General features: G+C 31.9%; 1 protein-coding gene across 1 annotated transcript; it reads right to left on the reverse strand.

Annotated features, from left to right (window-relative positions):
* Positions 1 to 3,128: 3,128 nt before the first annotated feature.
* LOC139510439 (uncharacterized) lies at positions 3,129 to 4,523 on the reverse strand. Its single transcript, XM_071297022.1, has one exon. It carries the CDS (start codon positions 4,521 to 4,523, stop codon positions 3,129 to 3,131), a length of 1,395 nt encoding a protein of 464 aa, XP_071153123.1.
* Between the last annotated feature and the right edge of the window lie 13,630 nt (positions 4,524 to 18,153).

Here is an 18,153-nt window from a genome sequence, read left to right on the forward strand (position 1 = left end):
TGGACTGGGTCACGATAACTTACGCAAACACTTATCGATGATCCATGAACTAAGTTCAAGGTCAGTTGAATCCTGTCTTATGGCCATTTAAACAAGGATCTTATTTACAGTTTCGCAGGCAAGACAAAATTAGTTTATCAACAGTTATAGTTATTAAAGGTACCAGGCTTACAATTTTATACCCCAGACGCGCGTATAAAGTATAAAGTTGAAGAGCTTTGAGGACACTAAATTCTAAAAAGTTGTGCCAAATACGGCTAAGGTAATCTATGCCTTTTGCCATGCCTGATCTAGGTTAGACACATAATCACCAATAATACAACACGCCATTGTTTTCTAAACATAAAATCTTTAGCAAATTTTTACATGGATTCTAAGATTTAGTTAAGATGTTTGATTGCATCTTTAAACCAGTAGATCACATTGAAACGAGATGTCACATCCTTATTTTAACGACGATGTTGTTTATCAAGTACGTAAATGTATGTGCAATCCACAGTAGGTACTATGTATATCATGGTTCTTACGAGTTGCATATTTAAACAAACGAATTCAAAGGATGATATAGGAAGATGTTGCCAGTATGAGTACCAATGAGACAACTCTCCATTAATCCAAGTTTGCTGATGGCTGATGGTTAACTGATGAGTTTGTTTAAATATGCTAATTCGAATGACACGTGTTTATATGATTTGCAATATGAATAAAATAAGTGACAGCTAATTGAATAATATTAATTGAATTAGTATTAGACATTGATCACGTTACTGATGTATTCGATGAGAGGGAGCTTTACGCGAGTCAGTATTGTTATTTACTTACAATTTGATGGTCTGGCAAACACATGAATATTCATAACAAGTATAATATTCACGATATTGTACAAATATCTTCAGGTTGTTCATTTCATTTAAACACTATTACTACTGCTTATCATTTCATAGAAACGGGTTCGTTACTTAATTTGATTTATTAATTTAAGTCCAGTATTCCTTTGGGTAAGGATAAGACTTTTTGGAATAGAAATAACTTTAGCTACATGTATTTATTAATGTAACAATAAACAAGAGTGCTCATGCTGATCATGAAATGGCTCGACTCATAATTGAATTCACATTGAAATTCTTTAATATGAAGGTTCTATTGTGTAAATATGACAAAAAGTTAACATTGACAAATGAAACATGAAAATGAGGTTAAGGTAATATGAACCCAGCCAGACATACATTACAATCATGCCAATCACATAATATAGTTGACCTATCATTCATAGCAACTGATAAATTCACATAACCCCAGAAACCTACCATTGCCCAATGAACCATGAAAATGAGGCCAAGGTCAAATGAATTTTGCCAGTCAGACATGTAAACAGTACGATTACTTCATACACCAAATGTACCTTAATCTTATAGTATCTAAGGAAAAAGTGAAATAACAAAAGTTATCGAACTCCAAGGAAACTTCAAAACAGAAAGTCATTATCAAAAGGAAAAATCAAAAACCTCGAACCCATTAAACTAACGGTAGATACATCATTTCAAAAGCTAAACATTGTTCAATGAACCATGAAAATGAGGTTTATGTCAGATGAAACCTGCCAGTCAGACATGTAAACCTCACAATCATTCCATACACCAACTTTAATGTACCTTTTTTTCTTAAAGTATCTGAAAAATAGACAAAATCTAAACATTGTCCATCATGAACCCTGACAGTCGGATATATACACTTAAAATCATCTTATTCACTCAATATAGTTGTTGACCTACTGCTTACAGTATATTAGATATGGCATTGACCGCGTACCTTTCACCTTAATCATTGATACCATTGTTCCATCAAATACGTTTCAATTACTGAAAGGTTCATTTTAGTCTGATATCTATCATATATATTGACTGAACTTGGCCGAAGTGACACAACTAATTTCCAATCCCCATATCATGCCGATTTTCGTCCGTGATGAAGTTTGTGAGTGATCTGTTCAACTGTTTAGCCCGAAGATGTCACAAAACTGTAATGCAAGGAAAAATAACTATCCTTGCAGTGAAAATCAAAAACAAAAATACGAACTCCGAGGAAAATTCTAAACGGAAAAACCTTAGAAAATGTTAAACTCAACAGCTCAAACACATCAAACGAATGGATGGATGATGTATCCTCGTTCTTTATGTGCAGAATTGCAAGATTATTTAATTACAACGGTCATCCGAATAGTCAGTATTTATTAAATAGTATGTCTGTGTCCATCACAATATTTTTAGATTGTGCTCATATTACATAGATAATTGATAGACATAATAAGCCATTCCAAAATAATATTCTCGCCTTTAGATATTCTGTCTAAGTCACGAATTTTGAGCTACATTAATGTCCACGGTTAGTTGTTGGTTGAGTGCTCGCATGTCTGAAACCGCAAAAATCTATGTGGTGGTTTTGCTTATTGCTGAAGAGTTGATGTCATCGTGACCTATAATATTTGTTAACATCTTCGTCGTTTGGTCTGGTTGATTCTTACGCCACTTGTTCGGATTGTCATATACATAGGTATAGTACTCTCTTTGAACTGATTCTCGGGGTCAGATATAGGGGTAAAAAAAAATAACGTTTAGTTAAAAAAAATTCAGACACACTTGTTTGTGAAAGGGTTTCAACAAAAATAGACAAATAGGTATAATATGAATTCAAAATTGTTTTCTCGTGTAAAAATTGTGATGAAATCTTTGTTGTTACTAGTATTTCCGTAAATATATTTATATATACCAAGTTTCAAATTGACATGATGGTATGCTTTTCCAAATTTCGTCCCTGTTTTAAAAAATAAAATTCTTTATCATTTATAAATGGCCGACAAAAATGCGTAATCTTTCTGTTCCCTAAACAAAAATATACAAGGGGCACATGCTGATATTAATAAATATGAGGGATAAACTTGAGGAATTTAAAGTTTAACTAATGTTGTAATTGGAAATCAACATTTAATGGGACGCTAATTCTTTAGAAAGTGATATTCCAAACAATGATTGTGCCACATCTGATATTATGTATTATTATTTTAGTAACATAATATCAGGTAATCCAATATACAAACCGTAAGTAATATATTCAGCAATTCACAATTAATTTTACGACACTTGATATAACGCTATGCTTGTTTCTTTAAGCCCTAAGCAAACGATGTTCTTTCCTTTGTTGTAATACACTGCCATTGGATTATTGAGTCCATCGCGATCAGTTAGTAAGACCTTACTGTCTTTCCCGTCATGTTTAATGACTGTGAGGTTATTAGACGATCTTCCAATAACAAATACATTCTGGTTATTGTCCACTGATATACCTCTCGGTTGGGAAATAGACTGATCCTTGAAGACCCAGATTTCTTGTCCTGTCATACTACAGCAGTGTACTGTATTATTTCTTCCGTTTGTATAGTATATCTTATCAACGGTCGTTGTCATATAATACACAATGTTGTATAAAACATTAATATCAATTGTATTTAATGTTTTCCCAGTCAAGTCCATCACCACTATGCCCTGTGGGTTAACAACAACATACAGTTTCTGATCCTGGTAAGATATTCCCCAGCAAGCGGTACTACATTGTACTTTTGTCCTTTCAATGTCACCCATATAGTTTATGATCTCCAGATAATTTTTACTGCCATATGTAACAGCAATACGGTCAGTATCTATTACTGTAAGACCGTACGGTCCAGTAGAGACGGAAATGTCACGAATATGTTTTCCATCTTTACCATATTCCATTAAGTTACCACTCCCAAAATAATCTGCAATTATGATTCTGTCGTCAGGCAATATGATACAACCAGCGAATGGTTTTTCTGATCCTTCGATATCGATTTTCTGTTTACGCTGCAGACTTATATTACCAACATTTTGTAGTGATCTATGTATTTGTATCTGAGCTTGGTCAATCTTTGCATCTTTTAATTGTAGGCTAGCATTAGTTTTAATAACTTTAATTTCTCCAAACTGTCTGACCTCCTTCATCAAGGAACTGATAACGTGATGTATCTCTAGTTCCATTCTGTTATTCGTACACTCTCTTATCTCTTCTCTAAGCGATCGAAAATTATCAATGATTGTTTTGTTCAATTGACATGTTCCTAGAAACACTTCTATGTCAGATGCAAAACATTTCATATGAAGTGTCTGTTCTCTAAGTTTTATCAACCCGTTTTCTTTTTGTTTCAATTGATGAAGAATTTCAATATTTTTGGTTTTACAACTCAAATGTGTAGATTTTAAGTTGAGGAGCAGTTTTTTTTCGAGCTCATCCAGGTAGTTTTGCAGATTAATTCGAGTGTCTGCAATTGTTTTTTTAATTGTTCTTTCGTCCTTTTCCATATCTTTCAAGGCTGTTTCTTGATCGTTTATACAATGCTTCACGTTGACCAAAGTTCTTGAGATAGTTTCTTCTAAGTCTGAGAGTGCAATTGATTGTTTAGCATTTTCAGACGCTTCTGCAATCGAGATAACATCAGAAGATGAACACATTTTATGTTCAGAGGAAATACAGACGACGCATACCGCAATATCATGCTTCTTGCAGTATATATCTAGTTTTTTACCATGAATCTCACAGTTAAGATTGACTGTAATTTCCTGTAATTTAGAATAGTCCTCAATCGAAATCATCTTGTGATTTATAGAAATGTTTATAGATTTATGAGATTGTTTACATTCTCCACAGAAGCCTTCTTTACATATGGTACACCACTTACTTGCGTTGTTCGTGATATTTTTAAACATACACGGGCCACAAGATATGGTCAGTTCAGATGTCATTTTACTTCCTGTTCAAATATATGACACATCTATATTAATAAAGTTAGTAAATACATTCGTTGTCCACTCAAAACAATCGCAACCCTCCCCTATACATTTAGTCAACGTGCAATAAACAAAACACAGCAATACACACAGTAAAACTCGGGTTAAGAAAGTTTACTATGCATCCGGGTAAACTCATCATTCCTTAAAGTAAACTTATCATTCCTTTAAGTAAACATATTATTCCTTTAAGAAAACTTATTATTCCTTTAAGTAAATGTATCATTCCTTTAAGTAAACTTATTATTCCTTTAAGTAAATTATCATTCCTTTAAGTAAACTTATCATTCCTTTAAGTAAACTTATCATTCCTTTAATTACACTTATCTTTCCTTTAAGTAAACTTATTATACAAAATTACCAATTCAACAAAATTACATTGTATTTAATAGTAGATATTTTAATATACAAAAATGTATATGTATCAGTATAGATATTGATTTTGCTATCAGTAAATTAAAACCAATATAAATATAATTGGTATACACATATGTACATTCACGGTTCTACAATCCGTTGATACCTATATTTTGAAATTGGACAAGGTTATGCGTCTTACACTTAATCCATTGGATATTTGATGTGTATTGATTGATATTTAGTCTTTGACACAAGATTTTTATTAGTTGTCATTGGCTTTGAACTAGTTTTCAGTATCTTCGAATACTTTCAGATCTGTACTGCGTGCTTTTGTGTTGTCAGGTTTTTTATGTGCTTTGTGTCGATACGATGAGGTTTTTCTTTTTCAGCTGATTTTTGCGTTGTAGTTTAACACCACTGTCCCAGGTAACGAGTGGGTTTGGTGCTAACAAACACTTTATTAACCCCACCACATTAAATTCTGTGTAAGCCAATCCAAAGTCTATAACCTGATATTAGTGGTTGTCGTTTGTTGCTTTATTTAGTCATCAAAGATACCAGTCTTATAATTTGATACGCCTGACGCGCGTTTCGTCTACATAAGACTCATCAGTGACGCTCAGATCAAAAAAGTTAGAAAGCCAAGCAAGTTTAAAATTGAAGAGCATTGAGGACCCAAAATTCCAAAAGGTTGTGCCAAATACGGCTAAGATAATCATATTTGTTTTTCGTTTATTGTTTTGTACATGAATCAGGACATTATAGTTTTATCGTCTGAATTGTTTAACTATATTTTTTTTTCTGAGCCTTTTATGGTTATCTATGCGGTTTGCGTTTTACGCGTGGTTTAAGGCCACATCGTGACCTAAAGTTGTTTACTGGTCTCTGGTGGAGTGTAGTCTCATTGGCAATCATATACCACATCTGCTTATTCTTATACATTTATGCTTTGACCTCAGGCTTTGACCAGAGGCTAAACGATTATTACTCTTAAAAGACGTTTTTCACCTTTTTTTGTGTTTGAACAAATTCTATAGATAGGATGATAAGGAGAGGCTAGAAACTAGAAACTAGAAACTAGGTGCAGATGGAAAGTGTTTTGAAATAGAGATCCAATCAAAGTTGATTGTCCATACACCTACCACTTGTAACCAAATATGAAATACAAAAGTGCACACGCGGAGATGTCTCGCCAGATTCAATGACCATGCTTTAAATCATTCTAGCAAGTCTTAAGAATAAAGGTTTTTGAAAAAGTACCAATCAGCTGATCTAAACTGACAATTTTAAATGCTTCATGTAAATGCAATTCAGATCAGAAGACCCATGTGAGACGTTATATGCAGTTTACAATCATAATATACTCCAAAAACAGTTATAAACTTAAAAAATCATATAGCAACAGAGAAATAAACGTAGCCACGAAATTTAACCTATCTTTACAACTAATCAATAAAAAAAGTCTTGATCGATCAGGTCGATCCCTGTCTGTCCTTGCAGAATCCTCACACAAGTCATGTAGATTTTATCAGAAAAAAACAAATGATACTTTTATATTTCGCAGTAGTGGTGTATATTTTGATGTTAAATAGTATTTCTGTCTCAACCCTTCAAGGACATTCTTAGCAACCGTTAATGCAAATATGAGATTAATACTGAAATTTGGTTGTCAGGTCAAGTTTAGAAAATAAAACATCAGCATTCCCTTTAAGATCAAAGTAAAAGAGGATTATAATAGGGTTCCGTCCAATAGACAATGTCCTCTTCAACCTCTGAAATCAGGCCCAACTATATCAGTCCTATTCAGAACCGATAACTCTGTCGATAAATATTGGTGGGTATATAATGTTGTTGAAATGTATACAATAACACCTTTTTGTACACAATTTGAGTACGATTCTCCAGGGACGGAATTTGATTAAAAATTAAACTGTCAGGACCAACATTGTCTGGTAGAAATATGTTTGAATATCAAGGATTGATTTGCAAAAGTTAGAAAACAGGTAAGATTAATGAGAAAATTGAACTTTATTGAAGCAACTATGCAATTTAAAAATAATTCAAAAATGTCGGGTCGCTATACGTCACAAAAGTCACGTGATGTCTTACTTAGTTGAAAAAAGAAGCAAGGATAAGGATTTGAAGTGTATTTGTGTCTGCATTATTATGTTAACACATACATTATAACATTAAACACATCATCTATTTATTTACCTATAAAGACTAATAACAGGAAAACGGTCGATAGTATCTTTCTCAACTTTAGTTACTACACTGTGTCTAAACCACACCGGCAAAATTTGCTCGGACTCGATGGTATCTAACATCCGGCACAATGACGGAACACAAATAGACAAAAGAAAGGTAGGTTTCTCCTTATTTTTTTATTTTTTTTTATGATATCGAAGAATATATATACATATACAACTATTTTCTATTGCGAGATGCAATATTTTCTACAACCGTTCTATATTAACGGAGAAATAAGTCAAAATGCATGTCAAAATGACGAATTGAGTGAACCTTGCCTCGAAATTGTTTAATTTCTCGTTAAATTGTTCACATTGTACGGAAAGAAAGGTACGGGAAGATAGATATTGACACGGAGATTGCAAATTTAGTTATTATGAGCATCTCAATAATTGTATTTCTGTGTATGGAACGAAAGAAAAGGGTCATGTCAAATTAAAATAAACCGGTTTCGTCAATGTTGTTACTACACAATCACCCGGTTTCGTCTATATATATCACCCGGTTTTTTTTGTTTTTTTTTAACAAACAATTTATGAAAAGAAACTTTGGCACGGATCTGAACAGTGTCTTTCGAGAATTTAAATATATATTTATTGTAAAGTAAACTTGGCGTGTTAAAATCTATTTTAAACGGGCACTTTTGGACATAGTTAATTATGATAATACACATTTTCCTAATGAAATGCGTATCCCTTATTTCACTAACTTCAAACTAATTTTAAATGGAATATAAATACTGAATAGCAAACACTGGTATCTAATTATTTTGTAACATTATTATATTTTCTTTGTTTATAATAGTAGTATGTAAAGATGAAAAATAGAAGGATGTGTTTTGATTGTGCCATAATTTTAATTTACTATACTATATTATATACACTTAGTTTACAATATTTACTATCAATTATTAATACATTTATGCATTCAATCATTGACGAACAGTCCCGAACCGACTATAGTCTATACTGTTCTGCACAAATTAATCATGCATGCAGTCCTGCCAGATTTTCTGGTACTATATATACTGTGTTACTTGCGCAATAAAGCGAGTTTTCACACTTAAGAATCCATAACATAGCAGTGAGATTTGTTACTTTCTCTCCGTTTCTGGTAGGCACATTTATTTTCATAGGCATGTTTTTCACACTATTTTTACAGTTCAAATTCATTTTTTGTACAGTTCAAATTCAATTGAAACTTCAAGATAACTTTCGAAAACGGTAACCACTTATCCCATAAACATTGACAATGAGACAACTTTCTTTTAGACACAAAAAATATGTTGAATTAATCAAGTTTTGGTCAGCGTATGCCTTAAACAATGAGAAAAACACACAAACTGCTTGAAAGCAAGCTATAACAGGGCCCTAAATTATAAATGTTTAAAAATTCAATCACTCTAAACCAAAATTTTAAACATCACCAAAAAGTAAACAAGAAGTTTAAAATATTTATATAACTAAGAAGTGTATAAAGTTTAATGCCGTTATAATACTTCGTTTTTGAGATATGACGCGACATGTTAAAAAAAACCCACATTCATGTTTCACTTACATTTTCTGCACGTAACTCAAAAAGATTTAATTTGATTTTCACTAAAAGGTTTGCACATCGTTTGACCATTATAAGAAATAACTATGTTAAATTTTAAGAAAATAAGATAAGCTGTCCTGAAGTTACGGTGCGACATGTTTATGCTGGACAGACGGATAGACAGACGAACGGACCGAATGACTGATAGATGGAGGAACGGACGGATGGAAGGACAGACGGACACACGGGTGTATACAATAATACGTCCTGTCAAAATTGGGACGGGCGTGTAAAAACGAAAAATGAAAAAAAAACCTCGTAATTAAAGGTCAATAAGTTTTATTAGGATATCGGCCAAGTCGATTTATTTGTATATTTGTCTGCCTTATCATTTTTGCTATATAACTTTTATATATATTTGAAAAAAAATGTATAGAAATCGATAAAAAGAACTTGATATTTGGCATTTATTATGATAAACATAATCCAACTCACATAATCCGATTTCCCGGGTGTCCCTGTTTTTTCATTTCTTACAATATTTTAATTCGGTATACACTTTATAAGATAAGTGGCGAACCTAGATGACGTATAGGTTGCACGTCCCGACCCCACCTTTGGTTGCCAAAACTATATTGAATCCTGTATTTAACGATTTTGTAAAGAAAAAAAAAATCAAAATATTATTCGACTCGCTACGCTCGGCGGTGTGTAAAAGTTGTTCGAATTACGTCCACTTTGAAATAAACTGAATCCGTCTGTCCGTATATATTGTCAAAATATATTGACCAACGTCAGTATACGATCATCATAACACAACGGCGACAGTACAGACTCGGTTTTTTTAGTAATGTTAACAAATTATTATTATTGAATTTTGTCGATGACCTGAGACTATTATACTAATTTGTACATAGCAGTATAGTAACACTAAGGGATAAAAAAAAATATTTTAATGCATGGTAGTTGTAATCCTACATTCATTTTTTATGTCGATTATGCATGCATATACAGTTGTCTTATTATCAACGTTTATCCTTAAGAAGATTTATTTTTAACGATTGTAGAAAAGATTACATACATAGAATGATTAGATTACTTATAAGGGTGTCCATCCTTTTGTGCGAGAAAATCACATATCAATTGTGTGTTTCGATTTTTAAGACCGTAAATTTTAATTTCAAGTTTAAACATGTTCAGCATATTTTCTCATAACTCATATAGAAAACGCATATTTAGAGAGCTTTAATCTCAATATGCTGTTTAAAAATTTCGGAATGCAAAGTAAATTAAAATATTTGTGTTCTATAAGAGTAGGAATTCAAGTTTTTGCTTATTATTTATTTGAATCTGAGACTCATATAAATAATAAGCCGTTGTCCGGTGAACGAACTTGTTTTCCAACGACCCACAAAACTCCTTTTGAACGCTGAAAGTAAATAATCAATTATAATGTAATGCGATTATGATTTTTTTTATTTGACCAAACCAGGTTATGCATTTTGAAATCTATGACGAAACCGGGTTGTATACATTGACGAAACCGGCCAGTTCCATTTTGACATGACCCATTTCTTTCGTTCCATACACAGAGATACAATTATGGAGATGCTCATAATAACTAAATTTGCAATCTCCGTGTCAATATCTATCTTCCCGTACCTTTCTTTCCGTACAATGTGAACAATATAACGAGAAATTAAACAATTTCGAGGCAAGGTTCACTCAATTCGTCATTTTGACATGCATTTTGACTTATTTCTCCGTTAATATAGAACGGTTGTAGAAAATATTGCATCTCACAATAGAAAATAGTTGTATATGTATATATATTCTTCGATATCATAAAAAAAATAAATAAATAAGGAGAAACCTACCTTTCTTTTGTCTATTTGTGTTCCGTCATTGTGCCGGATGTTAGATACCATCGAGTCCGAGCAAATTTTGCCGGTGTGGTTTAGACACAGTGTACTATCGATGGTAAAAATACAGCGTTCGTTGTCAGAAACTAACTGAATTACCCACGTGACGTGTTTGTTTACTTTTTATATTTATATAGCGGGAGATTTTGAAACTTTAAAAATAATAACATTGATTTCTTTCTCAGTTATTTGCGCAGACACTATGAAAGCCTATCTTTGAATTAAAGGTTAGTCCGTAGTAGTAGCTCTGGTTTATCTCGTAGTCTCTTATGACAGTCGTCAAGGGTAAACCTAACTAAAGTACATTGATATCTGGAAAAACTAAAATCACAAAAATACTGAACTCCGAGGAATATTCAAAACGGAAAGTCCATAATCAAATGGCAAAATCAAAAGCTCAAACACATCGAACGAATGAACAACAACTGTCATATTCCTGTCCTTATCTGTGCATTCCATTATATTAGAAAGAACAAGTTGTTTTGTATAGTAGGATCTTATTAAAATTTGTGGAAGAGAGAACTTACATACAATAAGCAAGAGTCGTGTAGACTATATATAGAATGTACAACCACATGAAATACGCAACTCTTCAGAGAACTACAATTTCATTTAAAAGTATTATAATGTAGTTGTATGTATTATTATTTATATTGAATCATTATTTATTATTAATAGGAATAGGAATAAGAGTTTTATTAGTTTAAAGTCCAAATAGGATTGTTACTAAAGAAAAAATAACATCATAACAAAACGATAAACACAAAACAGTATAAACATGTAGCATTGAAAAAAAATGCTAATATAAATTACAATACACTTTTTGACAACATGCATGCTTCCTTTATAAAGTTATCATTCCAAATATCTTTATTATATATATATATCATAATATTATTTATGAATCATACACTTCATATTTTGACATTGCAGTTGTTTCACTCACTTTATGTTTATGTTATACTGTTATATTATGACATAATTTTTCAGTATTGTATAAAAATGACAATTAAGGGACGCAACGTTTATTGTTTTATGTCTTATCGTTTGCAGGCGTAATTCCATTTTTTTTTTATTTTCTATTCGTATGTAAAAGTAAAGATAATTAATCACCAAGTTCATTTATATAATTTTACTTCAGAGCAACTATATGTACAGGATTAATTTGTTTTACAGTTTGATTACGGAGAAACACCGACATAGTTGAATAAAACAATTAATTACTCAATTGGTAAAACAATTCTATATTAATATTCTTGTAATTGTTATAAAATACATCAAAAATTGTGATTACAAACATAATCATGATTTATATCCATTGTTTATAAATTTAACTGTGGTGTCACTTTTTGTGGCGTTGATTCATTCGTGTGACGCACAGTTTGCAAAATCTATTATGCTGTTTTTGTGTACTGTCCTAAATTATCTGAGGTATTCGTAGTGAGGTTAACATGTCGAGGTGTACTATTAGATTAATTATTAATGTATGTCTCTGTCCTGAGTGTCCTTGCATTTATTTGTACTATATTCCTGTTATGTAATGTTGTCATTTTAGCGGTATATTCAACATTGTCATAAAGCGTGGGGTTTAGCTAGGTTCAACCCGGCGTTTTTTTTTTCTTAAAATGTCCTGTACCAAGTCAGGAATATGGCAGTTGTCATCTAAAAGTTCGTTTCAATGCATGTATTTTTTTATGCACTTCAGTGTTTCTATTGTATCGTTGTTTTTCTCTTATAGTTGTTGTGTTTCTCTCGGTTTTACCAATGTTGCCTTTATCTAAAATAAAGTCAAATAACAAAAAATTCCGAACTCCAATGCAAAATTCAAAACGGAAAAACTCTTTCCAAATGGCAAATCAAAAGCTAAAGCTCTCACTTGTTTGACAGTCGCATACAATTGCATACTATTGACAACGATGTGTGAACAAAACAAACAGACACAATAGGTAAGAATGTCAAAAATAGGGGTACAGCAATCAACCTTGTGTTACAATCTCAATCACTATAAGAACAAACAAATATTCAACAAAGAAATACAAAAAGACATTTTCTCAAAGCACATTACCAAAAATGAAAGAAAAGAATACATAAAATTACCATAGTACAATAACACAATGAAGGGATGTACAATTATGGAGCCACGTCAAATGGACATTAACAAAAATAGCCTAAACAGTAAAAGTAATAATTTAAAAGACAAAAAAAGAATACTACCGGTATTACAAGTTATTAAGAGGATAAACAACGTCAGTACCTAGAATCTATACTTCAAATCCTTAGTGTATTATTTGTGAAGTTGATACGGAATATTTATCAACAATTAAGGTCTTGGTATCTTCTGATGAACTTTTTTAGATAAAGGATCAGACGTTCTTAGACATACCCCTGGTTCACCAACTGTCTGCTAAGACACTGGTGACGTTTTACAAAGTGTATGTAGCAGCTGCAAGCTCATGAATACCGAATGAGTTGCGAAATGTATATCCCATATGCAGGTGAAATTGGTATATTGCTTCTTCGGTTGATTAACAAAATAAAAAAAATCGTCTCGTTTGTCATAGTTTCATGTACTGTGATAACCGCTTATGTCAAATTCGAGGTACAAGTCTAAAAATGAGTCAGATGACGCGGTGTATGTTGTTTCTATGATTTCTAGTTCTGGAGGATATATTAATGGAATCCAATCAGAAAAGATTTGATTGTTAATGGAAAGAACATCATCAATATATCTGAATGTTAAATTGAAGGATCTGACCCCTTTTATCTTCTTGTTTTTGACAAGTGTCTGAGGGAACTCCAACTCATATGAATATAAAACGAGGTCGGCAAGGAGAGGCGCAAAGTTCTTTCCCATTGGAATACCGACAATTAGTTGGAAAAGTCTACCTCCTAATTCAACAAATATGTTGTCAATAAGAAACTCCAGCATACTGATCACTTTTTGCTCTGTAGGACATGTTTTACTTTTGTGTTCATTATTAACAAAAACATACCGTATGGTATCCCAAAGTAATATATTTATAGCGTATGCTACCATTTTTATGATGAAAAGCATTGTGTATTATTTCTTTCAGAGGATTTTTCAAAATCACAAGGGGAATGGTGGTATGCAGGGTTGAAAAATCAAAAGGGTTGGTGGAAAAAATTTCATAGAACAATCCATGACAGGAATATGACAGTTGTTATCAATTCGTTTGATGTGTTTGAGCTTTTGTTTTTGCCATTTGATTACTGACTTTCTCAGAGTCAGTACTTATGTTATTTTACTTTTAAATATGGCAGTTGTTATCAAATAGTTCGTTTTAATATATGTTGGCGTTTGTTTTTGTTGCACTTCAGTTGTACTGTTGTTCCTTTGTTAACCTCTTATAATTAATGAGTTTCCCTCGGTTTTAGTTTGTAACCCGGATTAGTTTTCTATCAATCGATTTATGACTTTTGAACACCGGTATATTACTGTTTTTATAGCTTCATTTATGTATCAATTAAACAAAAACAAGAGTGCACATGCTGAAATGTCTCGACTGTTTTACTAATATAAAAAAAGATGTGGTATGATTGCCAATGACACAACTATCCACTAAAGACCAAAATGACACAGACATTTTAAAACAACTATAGGTCACCGTACGGCCTTTAACAATGAGCAAAGCCCATACCGCATAGTCAGCTATAAAAGGCCCCGATAAGACAATGTAAAACTATTCAAACGAGAAAACTAACGGCCTTATTTATGTAAAAAAAATGAACGAAAAACAAATATGTAACACATAAACAAACGACAACCACTAAATTACAGGCTCCTGACTTGGGACAGGCACAAACATAAATAATGTGGCGGGGTTAAACATGCTAGCGGGATCCCAACCCTCCCCCTAACCTGGGACAGTGGTATAACAGTACAACATAAGAACGAACTATAAAAATCAGTTGAAAAAGGCTCAACTCATCAGATGGACAAAAATACAAGTGAAATGATTGAATTCATGTTGAAAGTCTTGAATATGAAGGTTTTTACTAAAATTATCACATAAATTTAAGATTGACAAATGAACCATGAAAATGAGGTCAAGGTCATATGAAACCTGCCAGTCAGACATGTACACTTCTCAATTATTTCATAAATCAAATGTACTTGACTTATTGCTTATCGCATGAGGAAAAAGTAAAATAACAAAAATACCGAACTCCAAGGAAATTTCAAAACGGTAAGTCCTTCATCAAATGGAAAACTCAAAAACTCAAACCTGAGATTATGTTATTGTAGTCTCAGATCAAACGAATAGAATAGACCATACTACAAAAACTTAACATTGTTCAGTGAACCATAAAAATGAGATCAATGTCAGATGATACCTGCTAGTCAGACATATACAACTTACAATCATTCTATACATCAAATATAGTGGCCTTTCAGCTTATAGTATTAGACAAAACCACTAAAACTAAACATTGTCAATGATAAAACCGGACAGTCGGAGATGTACACTTCAATCATTCCATTCACTAAACATAGTTGACCTACTGCATAAAGTATATGAGATAAGAACTTGACCACGTAACTTTAACCTTAAACACTGATTCATAAATGAGGTCGAGGCCATTTGAACCCTACCTGACAGAGTCAGACAAGCATGTAGACCTTGTAAAGAACCCAAATACCAAATATAATTATCCTATTCCCCATAATAAGAGAGCATTTCACTTTAAAAAAACAAGTGTTTTTTTTAAGCATTCACTGAACCATGAAAATGAGGTCAAGGAAATTTTGTAGTATAAGGTATTTACATACAAAGTATGAAGCGTCCTGGTCTTCTAGCTTCTGAAATATAAAGCATTAGACAATTAGTCTACGCCATTGCCACCAGATTGTAATCCCTAGGTCTCCAATTCTGCGACTTTCTTCAACAACAAAATCTATACAATATGTTTTTCCTCAATTTTTGTAGAGTTGGTAATTGTTCTCATACAAAATTATATTATACAAATTTTAAGAGGCAGAAAAGACAATCTTTATGTTTATTACCACACAAAAAAACAGGGAACAAAATATAACAAATGGATTTTTGTTTGCTCATAGTTATTCTTTGTACAGTTTACAAAATCGTTGAGAGTCTGATATCTTTCAGAAATTGGGTGGAGCTTCAACCAAATGAAAAAAATCGAAATGAGCATGTTGTATTATAGCTAAGCTCCACTTTCTTTCCTCTTAGATTCTATTTAAGTTTAATGTACTTTATGTTTTTGTTTTGTTTACTTATTTGAGTGCCAGTCTGATATTGTTAAAAATATCAGAAAAATACACATATTTCAGAATATTACAGCATTTATCCATGTGTAGAGAATATTAAAGGACTGCTTTCATTTTGCAATATCAAAGTACTTAAGAACGTATCACTGTTTATTAAGAAATTAGTAAAAATATTGTAATTAATATGATTATATGTTAAACATGTTTTGTAGTACCCATAATTATGACTATGTATGTCGCCTCTTGTTACACATGTAAGTATGTGTCTGAGTGTTTCCAAATAAAGTTTAGGGGGTTGTATAAATTCGCTGCCAAATCCTCTCTGTGTTTGTTTGGTTGTTTTTTCTGCTTTGTATCGATCTGATGAGTTAAGCCCTTTTCATAATGTGTTCTTATGTTGTACTGTTACACCACTACCCTGGTTAGGAGGAGGGCTTGGCAAACATGTTTAATGTTATAGACATTATCTATATGACTAGGGGTTGGAAAAGATATTGCTGTTCAATCATACACAATTTCCATCAAAAACGATGACTGAGTTGTCCAAGTAGTTCATCTACTTGATCCCTAGCCTTTCAAAACTGAGGTTGTGAGTTTGAACCCCACGCATGACATGGCAGATGTGTTATATCTGGGGCCATTCTATTCCAATCTTAATTAACTAGGTTTGACAGTTATCCTGAAGAAGGTCATGGATCTCTCCAGGCACTCTACCTTCCTCCATCAAAGGGACGCAACAACATTGCCAATAGTGCTGAAAGTGGTGTTTAATGGCACAATCAATCAATCAATTAATCAATACATTTTTAAAAAGTTGTCCATAAATTGTAAAATAGTAGAATAACTACATACCATATGTCAATCATTCACATATCAGTAATTAAAAGATTGTTCAACAGAAATTGGCCATGAGACTGGAATAAATTATACCTTTCAATCATATATTTTTACCATGATCATTCTGTGGACCTGATGTTAAAATATTCAAGTTCATATAGTTAGCATTTTTTATCTTTTCATGATTGTATAGACAGATAATGATACAAAGAAAAAGAATAAATATAAAATGTATCTTATTTTCACTACGCTAAAATAATATGACTGTGTTCAATAAAATAAACTTTATTCCATTTATAAACAGTATCTGTACTTTTCAATATAAAATAATAATTATTATATTGAATAAATGCATTTTAACAAAAACAATTATATAATAAGGTTTAATGTGAGCATTCTGGTTCAATTAAAGATTTCAAATGACATCCTAAATAAATCATAAACAACACTAAAGCAATAAAAACAAGCAAAAAATACTAAAATGAATAAAACATTTTTATAACTCGACTTATTTTAATTAAACAGTATGTTATGAGTTTTCTAAATAAAAATTGTAGTAAATCATACTATGAAATGTTTGGGTCTAAGTGGGAATATACATTTAAGGTACATCATTGCTTACACGTTATGCACTTTGCTAGAAAATAGGTATAACTAAATATACAGAATTACAAGGAAAATTCAGAAAGGGAGAAGCCAATAAAAAGCCAAAAAACAACCAAGGGAACAAATAGAAAGCAAATATTATATTTCTGAATGTATTATTGTTCTTGCCTGTAAAAAATGTGCTGAAAGGTACATTATTATGTCAGAAGGCTTCTAACAGGCTTGGATTTCTCTACAACAAAGTATAATATGAACAAAAAAAATATACAAGGAAATATAAGGAATTGAAAATTAAAATGGTGAATGTATTAAAGGTTGAAATATGAAATATGTTTAAACTTTTTTTAAATATCATAAACTTGCTTAAAATACATTGTATATAATTATACATGATACAAAAATTTTTATTGTGTTATAGTAAATTTAAAAATAAGATGAGGTATGAATGCCAATGAGAAAACCTCCAACCAGAGACCAGATGATCTAAAATTTATCACTATAGGTCACAGAATAACCTTCAACAATGAGCAAA

Source organism: Mytilus edulis, chromosome 2 (assembly GCF_963676685.1).
Source record: "Mytilus edulis chromosome 2, xbMytEdul2.2, whole genome shotgun sequence".
NCBI classification, from domain to species: Eukaryota; Metazoa; Mollusca; class Bivalvia; order Mytilida; family Mytilidae; genus Mytilus; species Mytilus edulis.

Bases quoted from the DNA above. Each gene is read 5' to 3' on its own strand.
- LOC139510439 (XM_071297022.1), bottom strand. From the start codon at position 4,523: ATGTGTTCATCTTCTGATGTTATCTCGATTGCAGAAGCGTCTGAAAAT.